The following is a 25,732-nucleotide window of genomic DNA, read 5'->3' on the forward strand; positions in this document are numbered from 1 at the left end:
ACTCCAGGTGTGACCCCAGCAGTGCCCAGGGCAGAATGACCTCCCTGGGTCAGTACTGATGCTGGTAAAAATTCAGAGCAAAGAATTCCCATTTTTAAGGAATTACTAATAACATTCAGTGTGGAGTTGTGGCATTCTGTTCCACTGGTCATTTTCCCAGATATAGTGCTGATTTGGCTCATACTGGGTGTAATATTCCTGTAGTGGGAGGAAAAAGTGACTGAGCTTCTGTCATCTAAAAGATACTTTTGAATATTTGATATGTTGATATATTGAATCCAATCCCAGGGTCTTTGCTCACTCTGGGGTTTTTGGAAGCACTCCAGTTGCAGTCCTCCAAGGAAGATCTTCATTGGCAATAAAGAGCCCAAGTGCTTTGGTTTCAAACAGCTGAAGGAAACTCAGATAATCCTGGGTCAACATTCTCCATCCCAGTCTGGCTGGATGTCTCTGTCTTGTGCATCAAAACAGTCTCTCATGAATCTCCTCAGAACTTTTCTGAGAGAGAAAAGTGCTTTCTGCCTCATCTTGAAGATGAGTAGGGGACAATGAAGGACTGAAAATCAGACCCTCAAAACCAGTCTGTTTGGAAACCTAGCTGCCTCTGAAATCAGCCTGGATTAGAATTCATCTGGGTCTAAACCACATCCCTGTGGTCAGTGAGGAAGTCTGAGGCAGAATGAGAAAATAAAGCAAGCTCTTTCCACATCCTAGCACGTGGACTAATCACCACAGCATCCTTCTGTGGATATCTTAAGCTGGGCCAAACAAGTCTAGAGTGCTGTGAGTCACATTTCCGACCACATTAGCCAGTACCTTTCCACCTACAATAAAACACATCTATTACCCACATGGCAAAACCTACAATCAGCAATTGTCCCTTTTTTCACCTGAATGGCAATTGCAGTGTGTCAGTTATTACTGTAGTGTGAACAATGGATCTGTTCTCTAAAATGGTCTAGGGCATGGAAGAGTGGATTAGACTCCCCCCAAAACCATTAAAAGGGCTGTGGGACTTCTGGGGGGGGGGGGGGGGTTGTGCCCTCTCTCCATTGTGCAAAGTTGCCACAAGAGAGGGGACAGCATTGTGGCATGAGGTGATAACAGTGCTGAGAGTGGCTGCTGCAAAATGTGTGTTCAGGGATGGAAGAAAAAACTGGGAGGTAAAATCTGAGAGAAACACAGTGTCCTGTACGTGTTTACAGTTTTGTTCTGCTTCTGGCCACAGTTTCCTGTCTAGGCTGCTTTTAATAAAATAGCTATTTTGAAGAAAACAAAATTTTAGCAGGAAGCTTCTTTTCTGCCAAGTCTGTTTCGCATTTTAATTGATTGCTTATGGAATATTTCAATTTTGGGATGCCACTGCCATGCTCAATGGGATTTTCAGTTTGGTTGTGTTACAATTCCACTGCCATCCCTGACTTGCATGTTCATCTTCTCCCAGGATGTTTAATGCTTGGAATCCATGATCTTGAAAGTCTTGTCCAACCTAAATGATTTCATGATTCTATAACTGTGTGCACAGCAGCAACACAACACCCATAAGAGGCAGACAGACACCTTGACAAGGACCATGAACAGCAGGGAGGCAGCACAGCATTTGCCACAGCAATTTTAGGACTTTGAGATTATTTTGCCTCTAGATTTTTTAGTTGCAACCAAAATCTTGGGATGTTCTGAGAGGATAGAGGGGAAGGTATTTTCTAACCAGCTCTTAACTCTTTATTCTCTGCTGCACAACAGCTACAAGAAGGGAGGAGTGGCTTCAGGATTTAAGCACGTGGAGACCAACATGTACAACATCAAGCGTCTCCTTCACGTCAAGGGCAAGAAGCATGTGTCAGCCACTGAGGTAAGAAGAAGACCTTGCTCTTCATATGGATCATTTCTCCTTCCCTCTCCTCCTACACTCATTTTTGAGCAGATTAGCCTGGTGGGTATCTCATTTCTGCTCAAGAACTTCAGGACAGTTTTCAAGTCCTCACTTGAGGGTTTGGTGTTACCACTGTGCTCAGTGAGGAGCTGAGTGCCAGCAGAATGAGCAGTCACTGCAAAGCTGTTCTTGCATCCCCAGGGACAGGTTTGCCTTGGCTGTGACTTGTCACCTGCAGCTCTCCTTGTCCTCCCCACTTTGCCAAACTCTCTCATTTCCCTGAGACAGGTAGCACTCTCCTGGGACAGTTTCAATAAGGGAGATGTGTTCTTGCTGGACCTTGGTAAAGTGCTGATCCAGTGGAATGGACCCAGCTGCAGCATTGCTGAGAAATCCAGGGTGAGTACAGGCAAAAGCCACTTGGCTTAAGGTAGCATTTTTTGATGCCTAGGAAAAAAAAAAACCCAAACAAACAAACAGAAAAAAAAACCTCACAGTGTTTTCACAGTGAAAATCTTAAGAGCAACAACATAGATATGACCAAGGTAAATAATCATAAATTTTCTGTTTGCCCATCTGCTGGTTTTAGAGGCCCATGGAACTGCTTTGCTCCAGTTCAGAGCTGGCCTCAGGTTGCATTTCACAGGCAGCCAAGGGCACATCACTAGTTGCAGCCCCAGAAAGTCATCCAGCTCCCTCTGGAGCTCATCTCCATCCCTCTGTGCCCTGTTGTTTGCATGGCATAGGATTAGAAAGTCAGCAGCTCCAGTAGGTTTAGCTGCAGTAACCACCCCAGGGTAGATTAATTTTAATTTTTTGTTTACAGCATCAACAGGGAATTCTGGCTTGGTCAGTATGAGACAAGCAGGAATACAAAACCCAGGTGCTGATAGGTCAGGTCTATAGCTCTTAAGGCACTTTGCAAAGGGATCATTACCTTATTTTACTGATACAGGAACCAAGATCAGAGATCTAATCAAGCAAGATACAGCAACAGGTGATCAGCAAAGCTGGTGGCCAAGCTTGTGGTCATTATAATATTAAAAGGCAGATGGGTCTGCTCTGTGTGTGGTGTCCCCTGATGAGCTGGGAGAGGGGGAATCTCCCTAGGGAATGCCATTTTTAGGGCACAGTGGAGATCCTGAGGATGCTGAAGAAGGTGCAAAGCAATCCTCAACACAAGAGGGGGAGCAGGTTCGTGGCTGCTGGGTTCATCTCAGGCTTCAAGCAGGTCATCCCCTCTGTCTGATAGAGGAGTCTTTCAAAGCTATTGCAGTAAGAGTCATGGGAACAAAAAAAAAAAATAAATTGAAGATGGAGATTTCAGCCTAATTAGCTGCTTGACATTTCATGCTGCTTTTTTCACAGAAGACATCCACGTTTTTTGAACACTTGAAACATTTAAATGTAAAATGTCACCGTGGGGCTGCCGGGGTCCTGCAGCTCTGCAGCATCCTGCCTCGTTGGCCTCAGCATGTGTTCATCTGTCCCCCAGACCATCCCAGGGGACCACTGGACCTGCTGGTGCACGGTCACACACAGGCAGTGCCTATTGTGGCTCCCATGTGCCTCCTGCCATGTGCCCTGCAGGAGCAGCATCAGCAGCAACTACTCCTAGCAGTATTTTCCTATGAGTTAGTTAATAATCAGGCATTACAGACATACCTGCTTCTTTAATAGCTAAATTTGGAGGGCACTAGGAGCTTCAGGGAGCCTGGCTTGGGTAACCTGGCTTGGGCTGTTGGTTCTCAGTCACTGCTGGGGGTCTGGGGCTCGCTGGGTTTGGGGTGTGTGTCAGGACTTACCCCTGTGGGTCCTTGTGCAGGGTCTTGCTCTGGCTCGGAGCATCAGGGACAGCGAGAGGGGCGGCCGTGCTCAGATTGGCATCATTGACAGCGAGAGGGACTCCCCAGACCTGATGCAGATCATGAGGATGGTGCTGGGCGAGAGGCGCGGCGAGCTCCGCGACGCCGTCCCCGACACCAAAGCGGACGAGCTGCAGAAAGCCAACGTCAGGCTCTACCAGTGAGTCCTGGGCTGTGCTGCCAACCCTGTCCCTTGTCACAGGGGGCTCCGTGGGGTCTGACTCAGCTCGGTGGCTCTGTCTTGCAGTGTCTATGAAAAGGACAATGACCTGGTGGTGCAGGAGATCGCCACCCGGCCCCTGACGCAGGATCTGCTCCAGCACGAGGTGAGACAAAGCCAGAGTGGCCTTTGCAGTGAGAAAAGGAGCCCGTGGCTCACTTTGTTTTCAGCTGAGCACCTGTTTCCTGAAAATTATCAGGCCTTCCATCACTAGGAGAGCTTAGCCCTGCTGTTAGGTTAGGACAGCTTAGCCCTGCTACAATCTCAGCAGCCGGAGGTAGGTGGTGTGCTGAAGCTGTTCCAAGAAGAGATGGCAAATTGATGCTCTCAGCCAAGGATTATATTAGCTTGGCAATCACAGTCAGGGAGAGCTGCATACCAGGAATAAATTCCAGATGGAATGAAGGCTTCTTAATACCTGATGTTCAAGGATAGCCTTCCCTCTGCTGACTCCAGAGCAAATAAACACTCTGCTCACGAAGCCAGGGAGATTTGTTTTCCTGCTGTAGCAAGTGGCTGGTCTCAGTGACCCACCCTGCAAGGAGATTTCCTGACAGACCCTCTGTGCAGAGTTTTTCATAAAACAGAGGCTTTTCCTCTGACTGAAATTTGGCAGAGAATTGCTCATCCTTAATTCTCTGCAGTGCAGACCAGCCCATTCCAACGCAGCGCTGTGCCGCAAGGCTCCCACTCCCCTTTCCATCCTGATGTCAGCCTTGTTAAAATCTCAGCCTCCTTTTGCAGACATGTGAAGCCCTTTCTCTTCTTTCATAGATCAGTTTGAAAAAGGAGCAGCCTTTGGTCCCACAGTGTGTTTTGGAGCCCCAGCTGTCTGCAGTGGGGATGGGCTCAGCACACCCCTCATCCCCTTTGGGTTCGGGATCCTGCTGCATTCACAGCAATGCAACACTGAGCTCCAATCAGGGACCTCAATGAGCACAAAATATTCATGCAGAAGATGTCTAAATTGGACCTTTCCTGCTCCTTTGGCAGCAGATTTGGGCATAAATGCAGGCAGCAGCAGGCTAGGGTAGATATTTCAGCCTACACTTCTCCTGGCCCCTTTTAGAGCTGGTGGTGTTTGTGCTTTGAGAACACCTCCTCTGAGGGGGTAATAGACAGTTTTGAGCAATACCTAAGAAAAATACAGACTTTAGCTAGGTACAGTTATAAATCAGCAGCCTGGTGTGCCCACACCTGTGAACCCCTGCCCAGTCGGGTTGGTGGTAGTTGTATTCCATTTATAAACCATAAGAAATTAATTCTCTGTCACCTCTGATAATGGCTGCACCAGGGTTAGAGCTCTGCAAGGCAGAGAAATGAGCTGGATATGCACTTAACTTAAATCTTCAACAAGGATCCACCTGATTGGGCTACAAATGATGAGCTTTTCCTGCACAGTTTTTCACTTTTGTTTTTTTTCTGTTTCCTGTTTTCTTGGTTTAACCTCAGGACTGCTACATTTTAGACCAAGGTGGCTTCAAAATTTATGTCTGGAGAGGAAAAGCCTCCAGCCCAGAAGAGAAAAAAGCAGCATTCACTCGAGCTGTGGTGAGTTGTAATAGAGTGCAAACGATGTCGTGGGTGGTTGATCCGTGCTGATCTAGATCTGACCACTAATTACAATTAAGTGTAGCTCTTGGGGAGCTGGCCTGTGTAATAACAGAGAGAGAAGTTGAACGTCTAGAGGAAGCATGATGACATAAATACTAAATTGTTAGTCATCAAATTGTGCTAGGACTAAGACCTGTCACTAAAACTAAGAAAAAAAATGGTTAAAGAAAATGAAGTATAAAAGAAAATACTTTTCCAAGTGGTAAATAGTGAACTTCTGGGAACTGTTGGTTCAAGGGATGGTGGAGTCAGAGAGGATCAGCAGGGTCAAGAATCTGACAAAAAAAAGGTGCATTAACAGATAATAAAGGGGCTCTGACATCCATGTGGTGTTTTCTGTCAGAGTGTTCATCAGCTCTTCCTCTCAGAAAAAATTAGCTTCAAGAGAGCCTGAGCAAGTAAGGTATTTGGTATTTTTTTACAAGTTAGCATGTTGAAGTGAAGACTGTGAGGGAACATGGCTTTTAATTAGACATTTACTTATGGGAAGACCATAAATGGCTTCATCCATGGGATCTGTCTAGGAGACACTGAACTTCAGTAGGTCCACCTTCAGTAAGGTCCTACCTGGAGACCCCCAGCTTCAACAGGATTGCACCTCTTGTCTCAGAGAAGAAAAGCTTAAAAATGCCTTAAAACTTATCTCACTGTCCTCTGTGCTCCTTTCAAGAGCTTGACTCAGACTCATTTTAGCAGGCAATCATCTCTGCAAATTCTGGCCCTGAGCTACACATGTAGAACAAAAGATATGTTTGTCTTTCAGTGTGGCAGGTGGGAGGGACGGGAGAACCATCTGCTCTGCTTTTCCCTGAGGGCTGTGAGTGGCTGCAGTTTTTACAGCAGAAGTTGGATGCTCAGAAAGCCACAATCAGGCTCCTTCCCACAGCTGCCAGCACTGCACCTCGGGTCATCCTGGAGCCTTCTGAGATAAACACAGGAGCAGTTCCCAAAACTGAACAAGGATTTTGGCATTGTGGCAGAACACAGCACATTTTCTTCCCACTCATATTGTAGAAATAGTCTTTCAACTCAATGGTAGCACTATTGCAAAGAAATAATATGGATTGAGGGAAAGAAATAGAAAAAAAGAAGAAAAAATATTTATAAGAGTTTAGTCCCTTCAGAACTTCATGCTCTGGGGGTGCTGAGCTGCCTCCACCCCTTCACTCCCATGCTCTCTACCAGGCTTCAGGCAGAACAGTTTTTATGGCTTAGAGAGGGTCAAAAAGTTTGAAGAAAAGAGGTAGGAGTAGGGTTCAGTCCCCTAAAGACAGAAGTAAGCTGGATACTACAGCAGGAGTCTTCAGTTACTTCTGATTAGTTCGAAAGCAAATCTTGGACTGAATCCCACCCTGTGTTCAGTGAGGGACACTCCTCAGGCTGGTTCAGGTCCACACCCCTCTTCCCAAGTCTGTAAAAAGCAGAGAGCTCACTAATGACCCTTCTGAACCCCACCAGGGTTTTATCCAAGCCAAAGGCTATCCTTCATCCACCAACGTTGAGGTGATCAATGATGGAGCAGAGTCAGCCATGTTCAAGCAGCTGTTCCAGAGGTGGACAGAAAAGAACGAAACACAAGGGCTGGGCAAGGTCCACACTACAGGCAAAATTGGTGAGCATGTTGGTCCTGGGTTTGTCTTTCCTACCTGTGCTAAGCAATAGCTGAGGGAACATCATTCACATCAACTGTCTCCTGCCTTCAGGATCTCAAAAATCCAATGTACACTCTCCTGGTGCCTTCTGTTTTCCACCTTCTTCAGTGGATGGAAAGGGTTCATGAACTGAATGACATTCAGCTCTGCTGAATTTTCTTATATGAACCAAATTGCCACTTACTCTGAATGTAAATGTTTGCAGAGAGTCACTCCTCTCTGAAGAATTGTATGCAAAATTTCCCACTTGCAGATCTCCCCAATTTCCTTTATAAAGGGCTAATGCTGAGCCTGATAAGGAGCTCTGCTTTCATTTGCACTGGCATCCATCCAGTCCCCTCCTGACGTCAGTGGAATGATGCTGAATTTACACTGGGTGTAAATGGTGTATTTATCACACTGCTGAAGGGAATATTACAAAGCATTAACCCCAAAGACTGAACAATTCCAAAGAGAGAGAACTTGTTGATGAATGATGGGAAGGTGACAGAGATGCTGAACGTCTCCATCAATAACAGCTTGAGAGCCACAAATCTCCTTCCCTTGCAAGTCCTCTCTTTTCTCTCCATCTCTGTTTCTCTCTCTGCTGTCTGTAAATACTCTCTTTCTCTGTCATGAGCTGGAGAAAGGTAGGCATTTTATTTCTGAAATCAGCATTTTAAAAGGAGGGAATTATTTATAGATTTGGAGAAAAATTAAGATTTTTCAGTCAGGAGACTAGTAATATTTTTACCAGCTAGCCATCACTGGAACCTGCTGTGTGGCCAATTCCAGCCTGTCACAGGTCAACACTGAAGTGGGTGAGCTCTTGCATATTCCAAAATCAACATTGGTTTACTGGGGGCAGGAGTGGCTTTTTGCAAACCTGGACCAGGTTTTACTTGCAGTACAGTGGTTGTGGGTGAGGGCTGTGGGAAGGGTTTGTGTGTTGTCATGCATTCACTGGGTTCTTGTTTTTGTTCTGTTTTTGTTTTGTTTGACACAGCCAAGGTGGAGCAGGTGAAGTTTGACACCACCCAGCTCCACGCCAGGCCTGAGCTCGCAGCTGAGCAGAGGATGGTCGATGATGCCTCCGGGGAGATCCAGGTGAGAGAGCTCCTTTGGCTGGCAGAGGGTGCAGCAATCAGCCTGTTTCCAAGCATTACATGGTTTGTTCAGCTTGGGGGAGGCTGAGGATGGACCTCATGGCAATTCACAGCTTCCTCATGAAGGTCAAGCACTGCTCTCTTCCCTCCAGTGGTGGGAACCTGAAGCTTCAGTGGTGTGGTAGCCAAAGGGTTGTGCTCTGTCCTCACCTGGACTCCACTGCTGCTCACCAAGATATTTTTTGTTCCCCAGGTGTGGAGGATAGAGGACTTGGAAATGCAGCCAGTGAATCCCAAGATGTATGGGCAGTTCTATGGGGGTGATTGCTACCTGGTCCTGTACACCTACCTGAGGTCAGGCAGACCCCACTACGTCCTCTACATGTGGCAGGTAGGTCAAAGCAGAGCAGAGGGCACTGTGCTGTGCCTGCTGTACAAGCCTAAAGCTGAAGGAAGCAATTGCACACAAAAATCCCAACCCAAGCACCTGGAAGAACTCAGACACACTTTGCTCATCAGTTTCAAATATCCCAAGCTGTCCTTTGTAGGTAGTGTGGACACTGTTCCCAAACTGGCATCAGGCTGATGTAAAATCACCAGTAAAATCAGACAGAAAGACTGAAGAATGATGGGGCTTACAGTGCTGAGGTCAAAGTTTGAAGTTGGATTGTCCCTAAAAGCCTCAGTTCCTAGAGTTCTGTGGGTATATGATCATCTCTGCATTCCTTTTTAAAGTATATTTTCATGCAGAGAGAAGCTTCAAAACGGGACTCTAAAGTCTACAAAACCAGAATGCCAGTGAAATTTAAATATCTGCAAGTTTTGACACTGATCTCATGATATTATACACTTTGGGACTGGCAGGTGTTGGATTGTGAAGAGGTTTGTACCCTTGCTCTCATCACTCTGTGTGTGTCACCCCCTGTCCCCCAGGGCCGCCACGCCTCCGTGGATGAAATCACTGCCTGTGCCCTCAATGCCATCGAGCTGGACAGGAAATACGGGGACGAGGCCGTGCAGGTGCGGGTGACAATGGGCAAGGAGCCCAGGCACTTCCTGGCCATCTTCAAGGGCAAGCTGGTCATCTATGAGGTAACCTGCTCTCAGATTTTGTGTTGCTGGAACGGCTCCCGAGGTATTAAAAGTCTTTTTTCCCAGCTCTGCGACTGAAGAAGAAGTCGAGATTCCTCGGCTGTGCTGTGTATTTTTTTCAAGGCTGTTTATTTTCTCTTATCCTTTCCATTCTTTCTCTGACCTGCTGAGGTCTGTCCAGCAGGTCAGGTTGAGGCACACTGACCACCCTTGGGGTGGTGTTAGGTTTTCATACTAAGAACTACCTGTACTTTATTTACAATAATTTTCCAATACCTATCACCTATGTTAGACAGTCTGTCTCTACTCTAAACCAATCCAGAAGTGCCACCATCACACAGAAGATGGAGGGCAAGAAGAAGGAGAAGAAGAAGGACAGGACATGCCCAGATTCCTCCATCTTGCCTCTTGAACCCCCATTCTAAATCCCCAAAATTCTACTTTTTCAATCTGTGACAAATTCACTGTCATTCTACTCTAACCCTTGTGGCTTGTAACTCCTCACACAAAGTTGGTGATTGTTTCCATGGGCTAAAATCAAAGGCACAGGGGTCTTTGACTCTGTGCCAGGGTCTCGAGCCATCCATGGCAGCCAGAGGAATGCCATGGGTTCCAACAACCTGGCTTTGGGAGGTGGGAGCACCAATGATGGCTTAGCACCTGCAGTGGAAATAGTCCAATAAAAATGGGCTGATATTCAGGAAAGGAGCCTGCCAGCCCTGCCCAGGCTGGCAGAGGGGACATTTCTAGGATTCCCCAAGCAGTCTGAACACTGTTGGAGTAAACACAGTCCTGGGCTGACCCAACCCAACTGAGCCCCACTCCTGAGCTCCAGCAGTGATGTGTCAGGTTCATTCTGACTCTGTCCCAAAATGTTTTGCAGTGTTAGAATAAGGCAGTCGTCCTGTGAATTACCAGTGCTACTATCCAGAGAGAGTCCTTCAAAATATCCTACAAACATGATTTGAATTGTCCTTGCCTGAACACACTGCCTTGGCTGCTGACAAATGTGGTGGAGAAATTCCACCTGTGGCTGTGGGAGAGGGGGATTTCCTCAGGTTGGTCCCAGTATATGGTTTCCATGGCAGATGTTCAGTTAAGATGAGCACAGCTGGAAATCAGGGTACAGATGCCTTGCCCAGTTTGCATGGCAAATCCTCTACAAGACACCAAGATCTGGTCACATGGACCTTGAGGATCTTGATGGGAGCTGGTCAGGACTCTGCAATCAGGGAGAAATGTGGGAGTTTGGCCATGTAGGTTTCATTCTGACCTGGAATCAGAAGATACTTGTATTTCCTTGCCTGCTCAGTGCAGAACCATGGTTCATTATGGTTGGATGTGTAAGCAACCCCAACAAGGGGAGGAATGATGAATCTGACTCCATGTTCTTAGATGGCTAATTTATTATTATATAATAATAATAAATACATAATAAGATAATATAATAAATAATATAATATAATATAAGATAATATAATATAATATAATATAATATAATATAATATAATATAATATAATATAATATACATATAATATAATATAATATAATATAATATAATATAATATAATATAATATAATATACTATATATAATGTATTATTATATAACTGTACTAAAGAATAGAGAAAAGATACAGACAGAAGGTTAACAAAGAATGAATAATGAAAACTCGTGACTCTCTTCCAAAGTTCTGACACACCTGGCTGTGATTGGTCCTTAAGTAAAAACAATTCAGATGAAACCAATTAAACAACTGCATTTTCAATAAACAATCTCCAGACCACATTCCAAGGCAGCAAAACACAGGAGAAGCAATCAGATAATATTGTTTTCCTTTTTCTCTGAGGCTTCTCAGCTTCCCAGGAGAAGAAATCCTGGTGAAGGGATTTTTCAGAAAATACAACAGTGATGCATTATTGCAACAGTGGGCAGGGCTGTGAGCCCAAAGCCTTCCTCAAATCAGTCACCCCCTGGATCTGTGTGTCCTCCTCACCTCCCAGTCCTGCTCACCCTTCCCTCTGTCTCTCTCCTTGCAGGGTGGCACGAGCCGGGCTCAGAAGAGCAGCCCCGAGCCGGCGATCCGCCTCTTCCAGGTGAGGGGCACGGATGAGGTGAACACCAAGGCCACGGAGGTGCCAGCCCGAGCCTCCTCCCTCAACTCCAACGATGTCTTCCTGCTGAGCACCAGCCAGCTCTGCTACCTGTGGTGTGGGAAGGTGAGTCTGCAGCGACGCACGGGGAGGCAGCCAAAGGGATCTGAAATGGGTGAGGTGGGGCTTGAGGCTCCTGCCTCTGCCAGGTCATGGAGATGAATCCTTGGGCAGGTGGCTCATTAATTCAGTGGAGAAACAGCCTCAAGTCGTGCCAGGGGAGGTTAATACTGCATACTAAAAAAATTTTCTTCACAGAAGGGGATGTCAAGCACTGGAACAGGCTGCCCAGGGCAATGGTGGAGTCAAAAGTATTCAGAAATGTGTGGATGTGGCACTTGATGACATGATTTAGTGGTGCTGGGCTGATGGTTGGACTTCATGATCTTAAAGGTCTTTTTCAACCTTAATGATTCAATGGTTCTGTGAGGAAAGTGCACCCAGGAAAGGGCTCTGTCTGTGGAGGGTCAGCAGTAAAAGCCTTCTCTACAAAAATAACCCATGTTGGGGTTCACCTCACCTCATTGTCGGTGTTCATACAGCTTTCATTCAGATAAATAAATCATCCCAGATTTTCCAGCTGTAAGAAATCAGCTGGGATGAGAACAAATTCATTTATCTTGTTTCAGTCGTGTGTCAGGATGGGGTGGTAGATCAAAGCAGAGAAGTTGTCAATGTCCCATCCCTGGAAGTGTTCAAAGCCATGTTGGATATGGCTTGGAGCATCCTGTTTGAGTGGAAGGTGTTCCTGATAATCTTTAAAGTCCCTCCTGACCCAAATAATTCTGTCATTCTGTGAGTTTTGCTCTAGGTGCCATTGGCTGCACTAAATGTCCCTTCAAGGACTAGAAATTACTCTGATTCTGAGTGATCAGCTCAAGAGCACTCAAGCAGGTCTGAAGCTCTCCAGAGGACCAAGCCAGCTTTTCCCCATGGATAATTTTTGCCAGGCTGTCCCTAACTGCACTTCCATCTTTTATCCTTTTATCCTGGGCACAGGGATGCAGCGGAGATGAGCGGGAGATGGCAAAAATGGTGGCTGACATCATTTCCAGACGGGACAAACACACCATCCTGGAAGGACAGGAGCCTGCAGAGTTCTGGGAAGCTCTGGGAGGCAAAGCACCTTATGCCAGTGAAAAGAGGTAATAGTGACCTGCTTGTTCCTCTGGGCCTGGCCAGGGGACATTAGGCAAGGGATCAAAACTTTGCTGGAAAGTGAATACTTTGATACTGTGTCCTCAATAAAGGGAGCATGAGGCCAAAATATCACCAAGACCTTGGTCAGAAACCATGCCAGGGTGTTTCTTTCCTGGCTTTTGGGCCAGGGGTTCTCCTGAAGTGGGAGCTACAGGTCCAAAGCCTGCAGATGAGGGTGTGCTACATCCTCCTTTGTCTCCAGTAAACCTATCCCATATCTTGTCTAGAGGGCTGCAGGAGCCACATGCTCCCTTTCCAGCTCCATTATCAGCAGCAGCCCCAGGAGAATCACGAGACTAGAGCTGCTTTGGACAGCATGGATTTCTCCAGCCCTCTGGGCCAGTGATGGTTTCCTCTGCAAAAAGTGATCTTGTGTGGCTTTCACCTGACATCAAGCTCATTGCCACAATGAGGGAAGTGTTCTACTTTTGCCTTTTTGGGTGGAGAAAAAAAAATTACCTTTGGAAGTCATTAAAATGGTCTAAGAATCTCCTGATACCTGACATTGCTGGCTTCCAGGCCTTTAGATGGGTGCTGCCGTGTTCCACCTCTTCCCTCAGGGCCAGGACAAGTAGCTTCAGGGCCCTGCAGTAAGCCAGGGGGGAAGGATTCCCACCTTTTTTGCTTTTCCCTGCCCTGCCATGCATGAGGCAGGTTCCAGGAGCAGATCACACAGTACCAGCCTCGCCTCTTTGAGTGCTCCAACCAGACGGGTCGGTTCATCATGACCGAGGTGGTCGGGTTCTGCCAGGAGGACCTGGATGAAGATGACGTCATGCTGCTGGACACATGGGAAGAGGTCAGAAAAAGCCTCCTCCCCTTCTCCTCAGACACATTTTCAAACAGGTTCTGGCTTTAGTTGGTGGTTATTGAGTTGGGTCTTGGCCCGTGATTGGGTTCAGCTACCTTGAAATGTACAAGAGTTGTCACCTGAAATATTTATGCTCCACGCCTGTCTCAAAAGCAAAATATTCCTTGGCTGGGGGTAAATTTGGGCTCAGAATCACAGGGGGCTGTTGGGAAAACACATTTCCAATCTTGTCTCTGCTCCCACTGGCAGGGGGAACAAACAGCTGTGTCTGCACAGGTTCTAGTGCCTCGCTGACCTTCAACACCTTCTCCCCTTGCAGATTTTCCTTTGGGTTGGCAAAGCCTCCAACACACAGGAGAGGAACGAGGCCATTGCCTCAGCCAAGGAGTATCTCAAGACCCATCCAGCTGGGAGGGACTTGGCAACTCCCATCATCCTGGTGAAGCAGGGCTATGAACCCCTCAACTTCACAGGGTGGTTCAACGCTTGGGACCCCTACAAATGGAGTGTAAGTTGCTGGAAAAACCCTGTGGCTACTCAGGGGTGCCTGGAGGGTGTTGTTGTCAGTGAATATAGGATGTATGGAGTGAAACCTCACTAGGAAATGCCCTGAGCTTCGCAGAATCATGGAATGGCTTGGGTTGGAAAGAGCCTTAAAGGTCATCCAGTTCCAACCCCCTGCCATGTGCAGGGACGTGAATTCCTGGTGCTGTCTGAGCAGCTTCTGCTCCTTCACCAATAAAAAAGTACCTGTGTGGTGAAACAGAGGCCTTTGCAAATGTGCTTGAATTCACAATGTTCATATTTTCATAAATATTAGTTTCCAGATCAAGTTTTTTATTTCAGCCAGAAAGAGGTGGGAACTATGAGTAGTAAAATCAAGTTCAGAGGGAAAACAGACACGCCCACATCATAAAGGGAAAAAAAAAACAAACCAAAGCAACAGAAGTTCATTGTTAAAAGTGCAGCTACAGAGGCAAATTTATGGGCCAGCTTTAAGGGCAAACTGTGGTGAAATGAAAGATGTGAGCAGACAGGTCTCATGCTCAGGTTTGTGGAAAGCCCATCAGGGCCCAGGAGCTCCTGAGCCAGGTCACCCTTGGTCCCTGCACACCAGACTTCAAAACCAGAGTTACAAATACCAGCTCCTCCCTGTGTAGAAATGGAAACCTGCTCCAAGAGATGACTGCAAAGGAAAAATTCCTTTTTCCCCTCTTTCCCCAGGGCTCCACACTGCAGGAAAACTCTGACAGAGATATTTTATTTCCTGTATCTGAGTTTGCATTGTCTTTCTTCCCAATCCACGTGGTGGTGGATCCAGTCTTGACAGCTGGATCTGGAGAGATAAGACAGCAACTCGCAGTGACCCTAAAAATATGTTGATGCTTAGAACAAAGGTCAAAACTTGTGGTTTTGTTTTATTTTTTTTTTCCCGAGGAACTGCTGAAAAACAAGGATACAGCTCATAAAATATGTGCCTCTAAAAATATCCCCTGTAGGCAGCTTCAGCAACTACAGACAAGCCATCCAAACTGTTGACATCCCAGAAACATCTGGTGTGTGTTCTTTGCTCAGTTTTGGGTCTAAATCTGTTTTCTCTGCAGTCCATGTGTTTATGTTTCTTGTTCTTGTTGGGAAACTTTGTTGGATGATTCTGTTAAGAACTGACATCTCCTGGCTGCTTGGGAAAACACAGTCAAGAGCTTTGCCAATTTATCTAGCATATTCCATTTTTTTTAATAGAAAAACGAGGTATCTGGTAATACATGGCACCTAATTATAAGAAGTCAGGACTTGAGGCTTTGAAAAAATCTGTTCTTTTAGCTGAATGAATTAGGAAAGTTGGAAAAATGAATACTTTCAGGCATTGCAGGATTCAACAAAAATGCAAAAGATTTAAATCCAGCAGTAAATATTATTTCTATTCATTTGCCTTCTGCTCCAAAGTCTTTAGATTTCCTGGTTTCACCTGTTACTGTACAACTGCAAAGGCTGAAGTCCATTTTTTTGTTACTTGTTTTCAAGTGAAAGTTCAGATTCTTCTGATTGCTGGGGTTGAGGTTTGCAGGAGCTGCCACATCAGTGGCCATCACTGGCCTTTAAAATTCATGATCTCCTGAGCAAGGAGGGTGGACTGAAGACCCACCCTTTAGTGTGGGCTAAAGGCAGCCCATGGCTCTCACAGCTCTCTCTTTCCCTTTAGGATGGCAAGTCCTACGAGGAAATGAAGAGCAGCTTGGGAGATGTGTCAGCCATATCTGAGATCAAAGTGGTGAGTTGTGTCTTGGCCATACAAGTGGGAAACACCTGGGTCACACACCACCACCTCCCCCAGCCTGTTTACACCAAGGAGGGGACAGCAGGATCAGGGCAGGGATGGGAACCCCAGGCTGCCAGCATCAGAGCTGTGCTCCTCTGTGGGAAGCAGAGGGAGATGTGATAAATTACCTGTAAATACACCCAGACCTCCTGGGCCTTTTCCAGTCCTGCCCAGAGGCATCTGTGAGCAGGACATTGTCCAGCTTCTCTAGTGCAGAACAAATTAAGGTGTGTGCAGCTCTAAGAGGGTGTAGTTAAGTGTTTTGTGAATAGTTTACAGTGGTGGAGCCCCTGAAACCTCAAACAAGGGTCCCCTGGTCAAGAAGGGCATGGCCCAGTGGAGGATGTAAGCAAATGAGGTCCCAGCAGTCCCAAATGTCATTGTCACATGGGTCAGTTCTGGCCTGGGCAGGGTGAGGATGAAGGCTGGAAGGAAGTGGCAGGTTTGGATGAGGAGAGATGGCTCATCAGGGAGGGGTGTGCAGGTAATTTAGATGTTTCAGACATGGTAGACCTCTAACCTCACCTTCTGTCGTCCCACATGTGCCTTCCCCTGATGTTATCTTGAGAAGAATGAGACTGCTGTAAGTATCCTCAGTTCTTTGTAAGAGCTCTCACTAATGTGTGCTTTTAGCAGTCCTAACACCAAGGTGTAGCATTTATGGAGGCACTGCACTAACACTTCAGTTGGGACTTTCCCCTTGCTGCTTTGGAGCTACAGACAGTCTGTGCCAGAAATAGTCCCCCACAACCCCAGGAGAAAGATCCTGGGACCATCCCCAACTTGCTCTGCCAGAGCATCTCATCATGAGGTGTTTTCCTCCCTTTGGCAGGACCTGAACAACCTCAGCCTGAACAAGAGAACCCTCAGCACGACCAGCCTGGCTGGTTCAGCTGCAGCCAATGCCTCCTCGGAGTACAAATCTCACTTCAGCCACAGTGACAGCAACAGCAACAGCTACAGCAACAACTACAACAGCAACAACAGCCACAGCAGCCCTGCCATGGTGCCCAACGGGGAAGGGATTTACTCCCGAGAGGTGCTGATGCACAGGACCGTGGATGAACTTCCCGAAGGCGTGGATCCCACTAAAAAAGAGGTGACAGCATTGCTGCTTTGATACCTTTCTAACTTAACCTGCAGCTGGCTAAGTGTGCTTTAGACCACCAAGTCCTGCTCAGACTCAGGGGGACAGTAGCAGGACACACAGGTGTCACTAAAAGCAGGAGCTTTGTGTGAGGAAGTTTGTAGGACCATAGAGTGGTTGGGTTGGAAGGGACCTTAAAGGTGGTCTAGTTCCAACCCCCTGCTGTGGAAAGGGACACCTCGTGGTGGTTTTAGCCTAGTTGAAGTAATTATGGGGTTTCTATGGCTGAAGAAAAATGTAATTAAGTAGTAATTTTTAAAAAATGTTTTCTGGTAGAATTGTTTTGCTCTGCCACCCAACTTCTGTCCTCAGAGGGACAGGGAGACAAGGTGACACAGCTGAGAACTAAGCCAGAACTTGCATTTTACTTGAGATGTAGGTGAATGTTTTCATTTGAAACTCCTCCCTGAAGGGATGGTTTGGGTTTGTTTTTTTACAATTGTCGAAAAGCTTGCATTTCAGCAATTTTCAATTTCAGAAGAAATTACACATCCCAGATTTCTAGTCAACCAGGGATTTTGGCAGTGTCTGCAGCTGAATCCAAGCAAGCTGATGGCGGACAGAGGATTGATTCCCTCTATTCCCTGTAATCCTTGTTTGACCAATGTCTTGCCCAGCAGATCTGGCACAGACCAGCACCCACAGCCAGAGCCACGATCCACAGCTGGGCTCTATGTGTGTTCTTCTACCCAAAATACCAGGGAAAAACTCAACCTCCCATTCCCACAGGGCCTTTGTCAGCATTCCTGATGAGCCTGCTTTCTGCAAACCCTGTCTTTCCAGCAATGGGAGTGAACATTTCCAGTGAATATTTTAGGGGAGGGGACTGAGCAGGGGGGAGATGCTTTCACTGTGAATCACCACCTAAAAATCTGGCCAGCAGAGCTTTCCTGGTGGGCCATAAATTGTCCTGGCCACAGTGTGATCAGCAGGGGCTAAATCCCAGCCAGAGCATACTAACTCCTGAAAACTGGAACATCTCTTTGGGCTGGTGGGCTCTTACTCCCCTGGTGCTTTGGGAAGTGGGATGAGGAGCAGTCGGCTGGGGTGTTGAATTTCCCAGCACGAGGACAGGGAGCTGAAGAGGAGCTGTGGGTCTGGAGTCAGAGGTCAGCGCTGGCACAGTGGGGAGGGGATGCAGCCCTGGGGATGTCCCAGGCCCTGCAAAAGCCAAAGCTGACCTGTCCTTTCTCTCTCCTCACTGCAGTGCTATCTCTCTGACGCTGATTTCCACGATATCTTTGGGAAGTCCAAGGACGAGTTCTACCAGATGCCCAAATGGAAGCAGCAGAATGAGAAGAAACAATTTGGACTCTTCTGAGACTGCAGGGGGCATCTGATGACTCTGGGACCAGCCCCTGCTCCCTTAGGAGCTGCAGGAAAGAAATGCAAGCATTTCCTCAGTGATCCCAACCCAGCACCCCAATCCAATGCAGTTATTCCAGCAGCTCAGGGGATGGCTCCTTCCTCCCTGCAAACCCAGAACCCCAGGAGGAAAAACCTTTTTCAGGAACAGCTTCTTGACAGGATGTTTTTGCCTCTTCCTGACACTTTCTTGCTGATAGCCATGAAGACAAGTTTGTGCCACACAACTGCACTGTAGCCTCATCTTTCCTCTCCCTTTTGCAATTGCCACATGCACGAGGCCATGATCTTCCTTCATGGAAGTCTAAAGTTAAAGACAAGGCCATTTGCCATTTTGTAGAAGTTTAAAGGTAGTCAAGACAAAGGCCATTTGCAGCTGCTGTGTGAGTTCTGGGTGGGGAGAGGAGGAGGAAGCCCTCAGAGGATGGAGGGGGAGCCTTGAGGTCAGGAAAAAGCCAGATGCCTGAGGAGGTACTCTGTGGAGTGACACCAGACAGTTCTGCCTCTTCTCACTTTGTAGAACAACTCAACAAAAACCAGCAAGAATCAGGTGCAGATTAACATGCATAGCCCAGGGCAGGTAAAACACATGAGAACCTAGTTTGGGGGAAAAAAAGCACTTATTATGAGCATATTTATTAGCTGATGTTTCCAGAAGTTGATGATACAGAAGGCTAGACACAAATATCGATTTTTGACTGCCAGACAAGACTCTGTTTTTTTTCTCATTCAACATCTGCAATCTCACCTGGCCTCCCTGACCATGGCCAGGTGAATGTGACCTGGCCACAGACCAGAGGCTTGAGGAAGCCAGGAGGGTTTTGGGCATGACCTGAGGCCGAGGGTGTCCTACTGAACCTTTCACCAGGGCTCCATCCCTGTGATGTCCGTGGGGCTGAGAGTGCTGGTTCCACACTGTGGGATCAGTCTGACTGGGGAGGGCAGTGGGAAATGTGAGCAATCAGTGATTGCAGGATAAAACTGTAAACTAAAGGAAGAAACACCACCTTCAAAACTCAGACACTGGGTTTGCAGCTTTACTCCGTTTCCAACCTGATCAGTGATTCCAAATAAACATCCAGCAGCAGCACTGTAAGTGTCCTTGATCAGCATGGGGGGTAGGATGGCAGCAGATAAAAGCTCTGCAGGGCCACAGATCCTTCAAACACCTGGTCACTGATGGGATTTTGGGTTTTTTGGAAAGAAAAAACAAACTGAGAAGGTGGGGCCCCTTCTGTTCCCAAACTCCAGGCAGCTCAGGCCATTTGTCCCTCGTGCCCATGTGCCCTGCTCCTGAAGCCCCCACTGGCAGTGGGCAGCAGTACCTGGCAGCTCAGCAGCTGGCCTGACTGCCCAGCCCTGCTGCAGGGATGTGGGCACGGAGCTGGGGAGCTCAGGCTGTGGACTGAGGGGCCAAGAGCTGTCACTCAACATCCAGGACCACGTCATTGTGCAGAAGTGTCACAGTGTGGCTGGGCTGGAGAGCTTTGTGCTTAAGAATTGGTAATTAACTCAAATAACCCCCAACCCCATTGTTCTGTCCCTTTTCTTACCACCACTTCATCCCATTCCTGCTTGAGGTGCAGCCCAAAACCCACTGGAACACCCTGTGCAGAGTCAGTTAAGCATCAGGCAGAGACACAAATCAGCTGAATTACCTGTGATTGCTCCTGTTGTGTTCACAAGAGATGCAATCAGTGCACATTACCCACCTTTCAACCTCTGTTGGCCCTGCTGGAATCAGCAATATTTGCCTTTCCTCGCTGAGGAGTGCTGCTGCCAGCTCCCAAATAAAAGAATTGCATGTGCTCCTCAGTAAGAGGCAGGAATGCCACCTACCTGTGGGCCTAACCAGCTCCACACAATCAGATGAAGACCAGCCAAAATACAGTCAGATTATAGAGATTAGGCCAGTTTGCTACAAATTGCTTTAATAATTCCTGTGGCCACCACACTCACCAACACGAGTGGAGTGCTCCTGCCAGCACTCAGGAACCAGCCTGGGATTTCACAGCCCACAGAGCCTTCTGATACCTGGGCCTGATGGAAACTGCTGCTGCACTCCCCATGGGGGAATTGCTTTTACTCCCCACCTCTGATTTCTGAAAGATCCTCTCCCACCTCCTCCCTCTGGTGCCTTTTGCTGTGATGTCACTGGCCATGTCCTGTTTCTGCTGCTCTTTTCCCCAGAGCTCTTCCCTCCAGTGGGGCTCCAGCACTTCCTGATGTGTTCAGAGATGATCTCAGGTGATAACAACACGGATATGTCCCTTCCTTTGGGGAGAGAGACCTTGCAGCATTGTCATCATGCTCTGCCCACCCCATCTCCATCTCAGCTCCTTTCCCACCTGGCTGGAGCAGCTTTCCCCAACTGTTCATCCCTGATAAGGGATGGTTTTTCTTCCCAAGTGCAAAACAAGCAGAGGAAAACCCAGCCTTTCTGTGCAACCCATCCAAGCCCACCCTGACCCTGGCCACCTGCTCCCCCACTTCTCTAGTGCTGGCCACAGCAGGCAGGTGAGGGCTATAGCTCAGTAACCCAACTGAAATCTAACCCTGCCACCCAAAAAATGCAAGTAATAAACTCACATCAGCCCCCCCAGCAGGCTGATCTGACCTCACAGAGGAACAGGATGGTTTGCATTGGGAAGGACCTTAAAGATCATCCAGTTCCAACCTCCTGCCATGGACAGGGACACTTCCACTGTCCCAGGTTGCTCAGAGCCCCAGACAAAGAGGCCTTGGACATTCCCAGTGATGGGGCATCCACATAATCTCTGGGAAACCTCTTCCAGTGCCTCCCTGCTCTCACAGGGAAGAATTTCTTTCTAATTTGCCCCACAAGAGCTGCGTTGGTACAAGTGAGGGGGTCAGGAACATTTCTTACCACCTTCACCTCTGCTTTTCACCCCATGGCTCCCTAAAACAAAGTGCTGAGAGCACCCTGGCAGCAGGGACCAAACTCAGGCTGTCCCTGGGTGGGAGTCAAGGGTGTTCCATCCTTGGCCTTCAGATGTGTCCCCAACAACGTGCCCCATCCCAGAGGGTCCTGTGTCACTGCAGAACCCTCTGCTCTGCCCCACTTTCCACTCTTGAGCTCTTCCAGCTGGCTGGTGGTTCATGCAATATCAGCCCTTGAGGTGTGGGTTTAATTCACATTTAATCTCAAATTGTTCACAACATCACACAGTATTGTAGTCAAGAGGAAAAATCAATGTGTCCAGCAATGTTTACTGCAGCACAACAAACTCCAGGGAGGGCTAAAAGAATCCCAGCTTTGCAGAGGGCCTAAGAATCACTAAATCCAGGCTATTTTGGACTAAAAAATATAAGATGACCAAAGTATGCTTAAAAGGACATTAACATCTTTGGTATCAGCCCCTTGTCTTCACCACCAGGGATCAAAACCCCCAGGAATCCTGATAATTTAAGAAATCAAGCAGGTCTAGCTCCAAATTCATGCATGTTGCATTCAAGTAGGACAAAGAGGCAAATAGTGACAAGCAATTGAACGCTTCCAGAATTTGTTTTAAACTTTTAATAGTCTAACATACTGTTAGCAACACAGCTGGCACTTCAAAATATATATTATTTTATTTCAACAGTATTCCCTTATCTCTGTAGATCTACTTGAAGACAAGTCACTTGTTGCCATAAATACTGTGTTGTTCTCAAAATATTCTCCTGCTGGGTTACCTCTACAGTGCAACTGGGACCTGCTAGCACTGACAACATCTACTTCCTCTCTGTTAAAAAATTACATTTTTCTGTAAAAACACAAAGTTTTACTGTATTAAAAAAAAAAAAAAAAAGAAAAAAAAAAGCCCTGCTGGCAGTTGAGCATGCTCCCTCTGTCTTTGGCAAAAGACCTTCTCTGAGGTCCCTTTGAGAGGGTTTCACTTTGGGTCAGAGGGAAATCTGCTGTTCGGCAGCTTCTTTCTCCTTCACAGGATGAGGGCTAGGCTTTGAATGTAAAGTGGCCTGGCTGGGAGCCAGGCACACAGGCAGAGTAGTGCTCATGTATTTTTTATTACAACACAAAAGGAAATTCGGGTTACATAACACGGGGCTTTGTAGTGCAGCTTTCTTTTTTAATCTGTAACAGAAAGGAGAGGAATCGTGTCCCCGTTTAGGGCTTCATATGGTGAAAGATGGATGACACCTGCAGTTGCAAGGAGCCACCTGGCACCTGGCCACTGATTGCAGTGCTGAGGGAGACTTTTCCTTGCACAGATGTTGGGTGCTTTGCCCAGATGCCTGACTGAGCCCAACCCAAGAGCTGTGCTTCACTAAAAAAGGAGTCCCTATCCTCTCGCTAAAAGCAACATTAAAAAAAAATCGAAATAAAGTGAACTAAAACCACAGCTGGATTGGTTGAACAGGTACAAAAGGATTAATCTCATCAGCAGCATTAGGATGTTTCCAGCAGCAGGGAGAAGGTTGATGGCTGTCTCACATCGGGGTCCTACGGAGCACCGAGTGCTGCTCCAGGGAAGGTGCTGGGGACTGACCCTGGCACTGGCAGGGCTCACACACTGAACTCCTTCCAGGTCTGTAAGGAGGCTCTCTGTGGCCTGGAGGAGCCAGGCTGCTAATCACAGTCCTGGATGTTGACAAAGACAAAGAGGGTGGAGGAGGAGTAAGGGTCTCCGTTCTTGGTCAGGAGATGGATGTGGCGATAACCTGGAAGCAGAGACACAGATGGAAAATGGCCTTCAGTCCATTTGGGAAAGTATTTGCTCACGTTTGCCAAGACCCTGCACAAACATCTCCCTGTGTCAGAGCATTCTGTCCCCATTTCCCACAGGGTCCTGAACAGGACCCAGAGGCACAGCTCTGAGCATGGCTAACACAATGTGCCCAAGGCCTCTGGTGACAACAGGTGCCCAAAAATCCACTCTGACCCCAGCTGTGATGGATATGGACCACTCATCCAGGACACTGGAGCTTCCCAAAGGGCTCAGTGGCTGTGAGGAGCAGGTAGCAGGGCTTACCTTGCTTCAGACTCGTGAAGGGAAGGGTGTACTGCCCAATGAAGTCATTCTTGGTCGACATGTCAAAGTCCTCCACCACAAACCGGACCAGGGCAAGTGCAGGGATCTCTATGTCAAATGTAAACTCTTCATTCCAGTTTGGGTTAAAGCCTGGGCAACACAGACAAGGACAGAGGTCAGAGATGTCAGCAGCAATGGTGGTCTGAGGTGTTTGCACATGGATGGAGACTCTTCCTGACTGTCAACCTAATCTGACCTGGACCAAGGCTCTTAGGAGGAGCCAAGAGCCTTGTTCCCAGCTTTGATACTGTGATTTGCTACCTGGAATTAATAAATCCTTCAGCTTGGGCTGTTCACTGCAGACCTTGGTCCTAGCAAGGAGTGAGGAGCAGGACAGGGGAGAAACTCAGCTCTGCTCCACAGGCTCTTGCTGGGTGGTACATGGATGCCTTTGGTTGCCATCAGACCAGATGCAAACTTTTATAGCCCTAAACCGGGGGGGGGAAGAGAGGAAAGCTGTGCTTTTGTGTTGAGACAGCCTTCTGGGGCCTTAAGCCTCTCCAACTGCTTGAGATAATCCATCTAAGCACCACTCTGTGCCCCAATTCCCTGTCTGCAAGAAGAGTTAATGAGGAGTGTCTGATTACAAAAAGCATAATCAAGTCTGGATAAGGGTCACGTGGTCCAGAATCACAAAACAAACAAAGCTGAGACCAACACACATGAAATGTAGAGCAAGCTCAGTGCCCTCTCTCCAGGCCATGGCAGTGCAGTGTCAATAAACCACTCCCCAGAAGCAAACAGGAGAGGACATCCTGTTGGAAACCCTACTGCCTGTGCAGAGCAGAGACCAAGGGCACCAAAATGTCACCTGGAGCCTGCTGGTCCTGCAGGGTTTGTGAGTGGTTCAGCAGGAGACAGAGATCTTTCATCTGGCCCTGAAGGTGCTGAGATGGGCCTGGGGTGTCTTTATTGTTTGATCTGCTTTCCACAAGGCTGCACTTATCATTCCAGTATTGTTCCAGCTAGAGAAGGGCTGGCCATGGGGCTGGGAGTGCTCAGCAGCCCTGAGGAACAGGTCTGGCAGGTCTGAAATGTTCCCTACACAACTTTCACTTGACAGGCTGTAAAAATTATTGTAGGTGACGGAAATGGCCACGAGCTTTAGGAGCCAGGCCAGATTTATTCAAACAGGAAAGAGGAAAAGGCAAACATTGTTAGCAGGCAGGAAAATATGCACCAGTTTTCCAGTGCTTGGCTCTTAGTCCACACAGAAAAGCAGAGAGTGTGTGTTTGTGCAGAAGGCCATAATATCAAACCCTCAGTGCACAGAGGGAAGTCACAGCCATGTCTGACTGGTAAGAAATGGTCCTCCAGCTTCTGAGATACTCAAAATTCATCTGGGCAATACCCTGAGGAGCTTGAGTAAACTTTGTATGGCCCTGCTTTAGGCAGAGGCTGGAACAGACACCTCTGAACTTCACTGCATTAATCTTTCGTGAGTTTGTGACACTTTTGGGGTACACTCAGCCCCACAAGAAGCTTCCTCTGGCAAGATCCTGGTGAGAACTCCTGCACACCAGGTCAAATCCAACTGCATGGAGATAAAGAGACTTCCAAAGCTCTAGCTCTGCAAATCTGGCAGCCAGCACCAAACAACTCACATGGCTGATGTTGTTTTACAGGGAATTTCTGCCTCCAAACAGAAGAAGAGCAACACCTCAAGTATCTGCTTAGTGTGGGCAGGACTGGGTGCCCTGGGTAGGTGTGCCCAGAGGGCAGCAGCCTTGCCAAGGAGCAGAAAAGGTTCCTGCTCATGGGAGCAGAGCTGGGAGGAAACCCCCTCACCATTGTTCTCGATGACTTTGGTCTGCTTCTTGTTGTTGTCCTGCTGCACACCGTGGATCTCTATCGTCACCTTGGGATCCACAATGGAGTTTTTGCTTTTGTTCACTTTTGGCAGCTGCTGACCAGAGATTATCTGTGGAGGGAACAGGGGAAGAGGTCAGGACATCATTAGGAGAGGGGGCTCCCTGGAGGATTCCCTCTCCTTCCCCAGGAGTGCCGGATCATTTGTGAGAGGCTGGTGCTGCCCTTTCAGAGCTGCTGCTGTGACATCCTTCAGAGGAAGCTGTCATGAGCTAAAGCACCTAAGGAACCTTGCTCCAGCCCAGCCAGCTGCCTTTGGGACAGACAACTTTTCTGAGTGTCCCCACAGTGCTCAGCTGGTGCTTGGGAACACCAGAGGTGGCTGCATGTCTGCCTGCACAGTTCTGGAAGGACAGCAAATGTTGTCATTAACCTATTGCCCAACATTAAACCTGTGAGTAGATCCCTGGAG

The 25,732-nt window shown here is 47.6% G+C and overlaps 2 protein-coding genes across 3 annotated transcripts in view; one reads left to right on the forward strand and one right to left on the reverse strand.

The window, feature by feature from the left end:
- Positions 1 to 19,487, forward strand: part of VILL (villin like) — a 35,891-nt gene extending 16,404 nt beyond the window's left edge. Inside the window, exons 5-20 of the mRNA XM_050970405.1 lie at positions 1,744 to 1,852; positions 2,162 to 2,272; positions 3,699 to 3,898; positions 3,986 to 4,064; positions 5,411 to 5,509; positions 7,031 to 7,184; positions 8,210 to 8,310; positions 8,563 to 8,700; positions 9,243 to 9,401; positions 11,441 to 11,620; positions 12,554 to 12,699; positions 13,409 to 13,553; positions 13,885 to 14,073; positions 15,769 to 15,837; positions 16,718 to 16,984; positions 18,240 to 19,487. Of these exons, the coding sequence (XP_050826362.1) occupies positions 1,744 to 1,852; positions 2,162 to 2,272; positions 3,699 to 3,898; positions 3,986 to 4,064; positions 5,411 to 5,509; positions 7,031 to 7,184; positions 8,210 to 8,310; positions 8,563 to 8,700; positions 9,243 to 9,401; positions 11,441 to 11,620; positions 12,554 to 12,699; positions 13,409 to 13,553; positions 13,885 to 14,073; positions 15,769 to 15,837; positions 16,718 to 16,984; positions 18,240 to 18,353 (2,260 nt within the window). The 3' untranslated portion in view covers positions 18,354 to 19,487. The remainder of the gene's footprint in view (positions 1 to 1,743; positions 1,853 to 2,161; positions 2,273 to 3,698; positions 3,899 to 3,985; positions 4,065 to 5,410; positions 5,510 to 7,030; positions 7,185 to 8,209; positions 8,311 to 8,562; positions 8,701 to 9,242; positions 9,402 to 11,440; positions 11,621 to 12,553; positions 12,700 to 13,408; positions 13,554 to 13,884; positions 14,074 to 15,768; positions 15,838 to 16,717; positions 16,985 to 18,239) is intronic.
- A 2,051-nt stretch (positions 19,488 to 21,538) lies between these two features.
- PLCD1 (phospholipase C delta 1) overlaps positions 21,539 to 25,732 on the reverse strand; it is a 54,210-nt gene continuing 50,016 nt past the window's right edge. For both annotated transcript variants that reach the window (XM_050970407.1, XM_009085775.4), the window contains exons 13-15: positions 25,240 to 25,372; positions 23,392 to 23,541; positions 21,539 to 23,080 (exon numbers count right to left, since the gene is read on the reverse strand). In XM_050970407.1, the coding sequence (XP_050826364.1) occupies positions 22,989 to 23,080; positions 23,392 to 23,541; positions 25,240 to 25,372 (375 nt within the window). In that variant the 3' untranslated portion in view covers positions 21,539 to 22,988. The remainder of the gene's footprint in view (positions 23,081 to 23,391; positions 23,542 to 25,239; positions 25,373 to 25,732) is intronic.

This window comes from Serinus canaria, chromosome 2 (assembly GCF_022539315.1).
Source record: "Serinus canaria isolate serCan28SL12 chromosome 2, serCan2020, whole genome shotgun sequence".
Taxonomy (NCBI): domain Eukaryota; kingdom Metazoa; phylum Chordata; class Aves; order Passeriformes; family Fringillidae; genus Serinus; species Serinus canaria.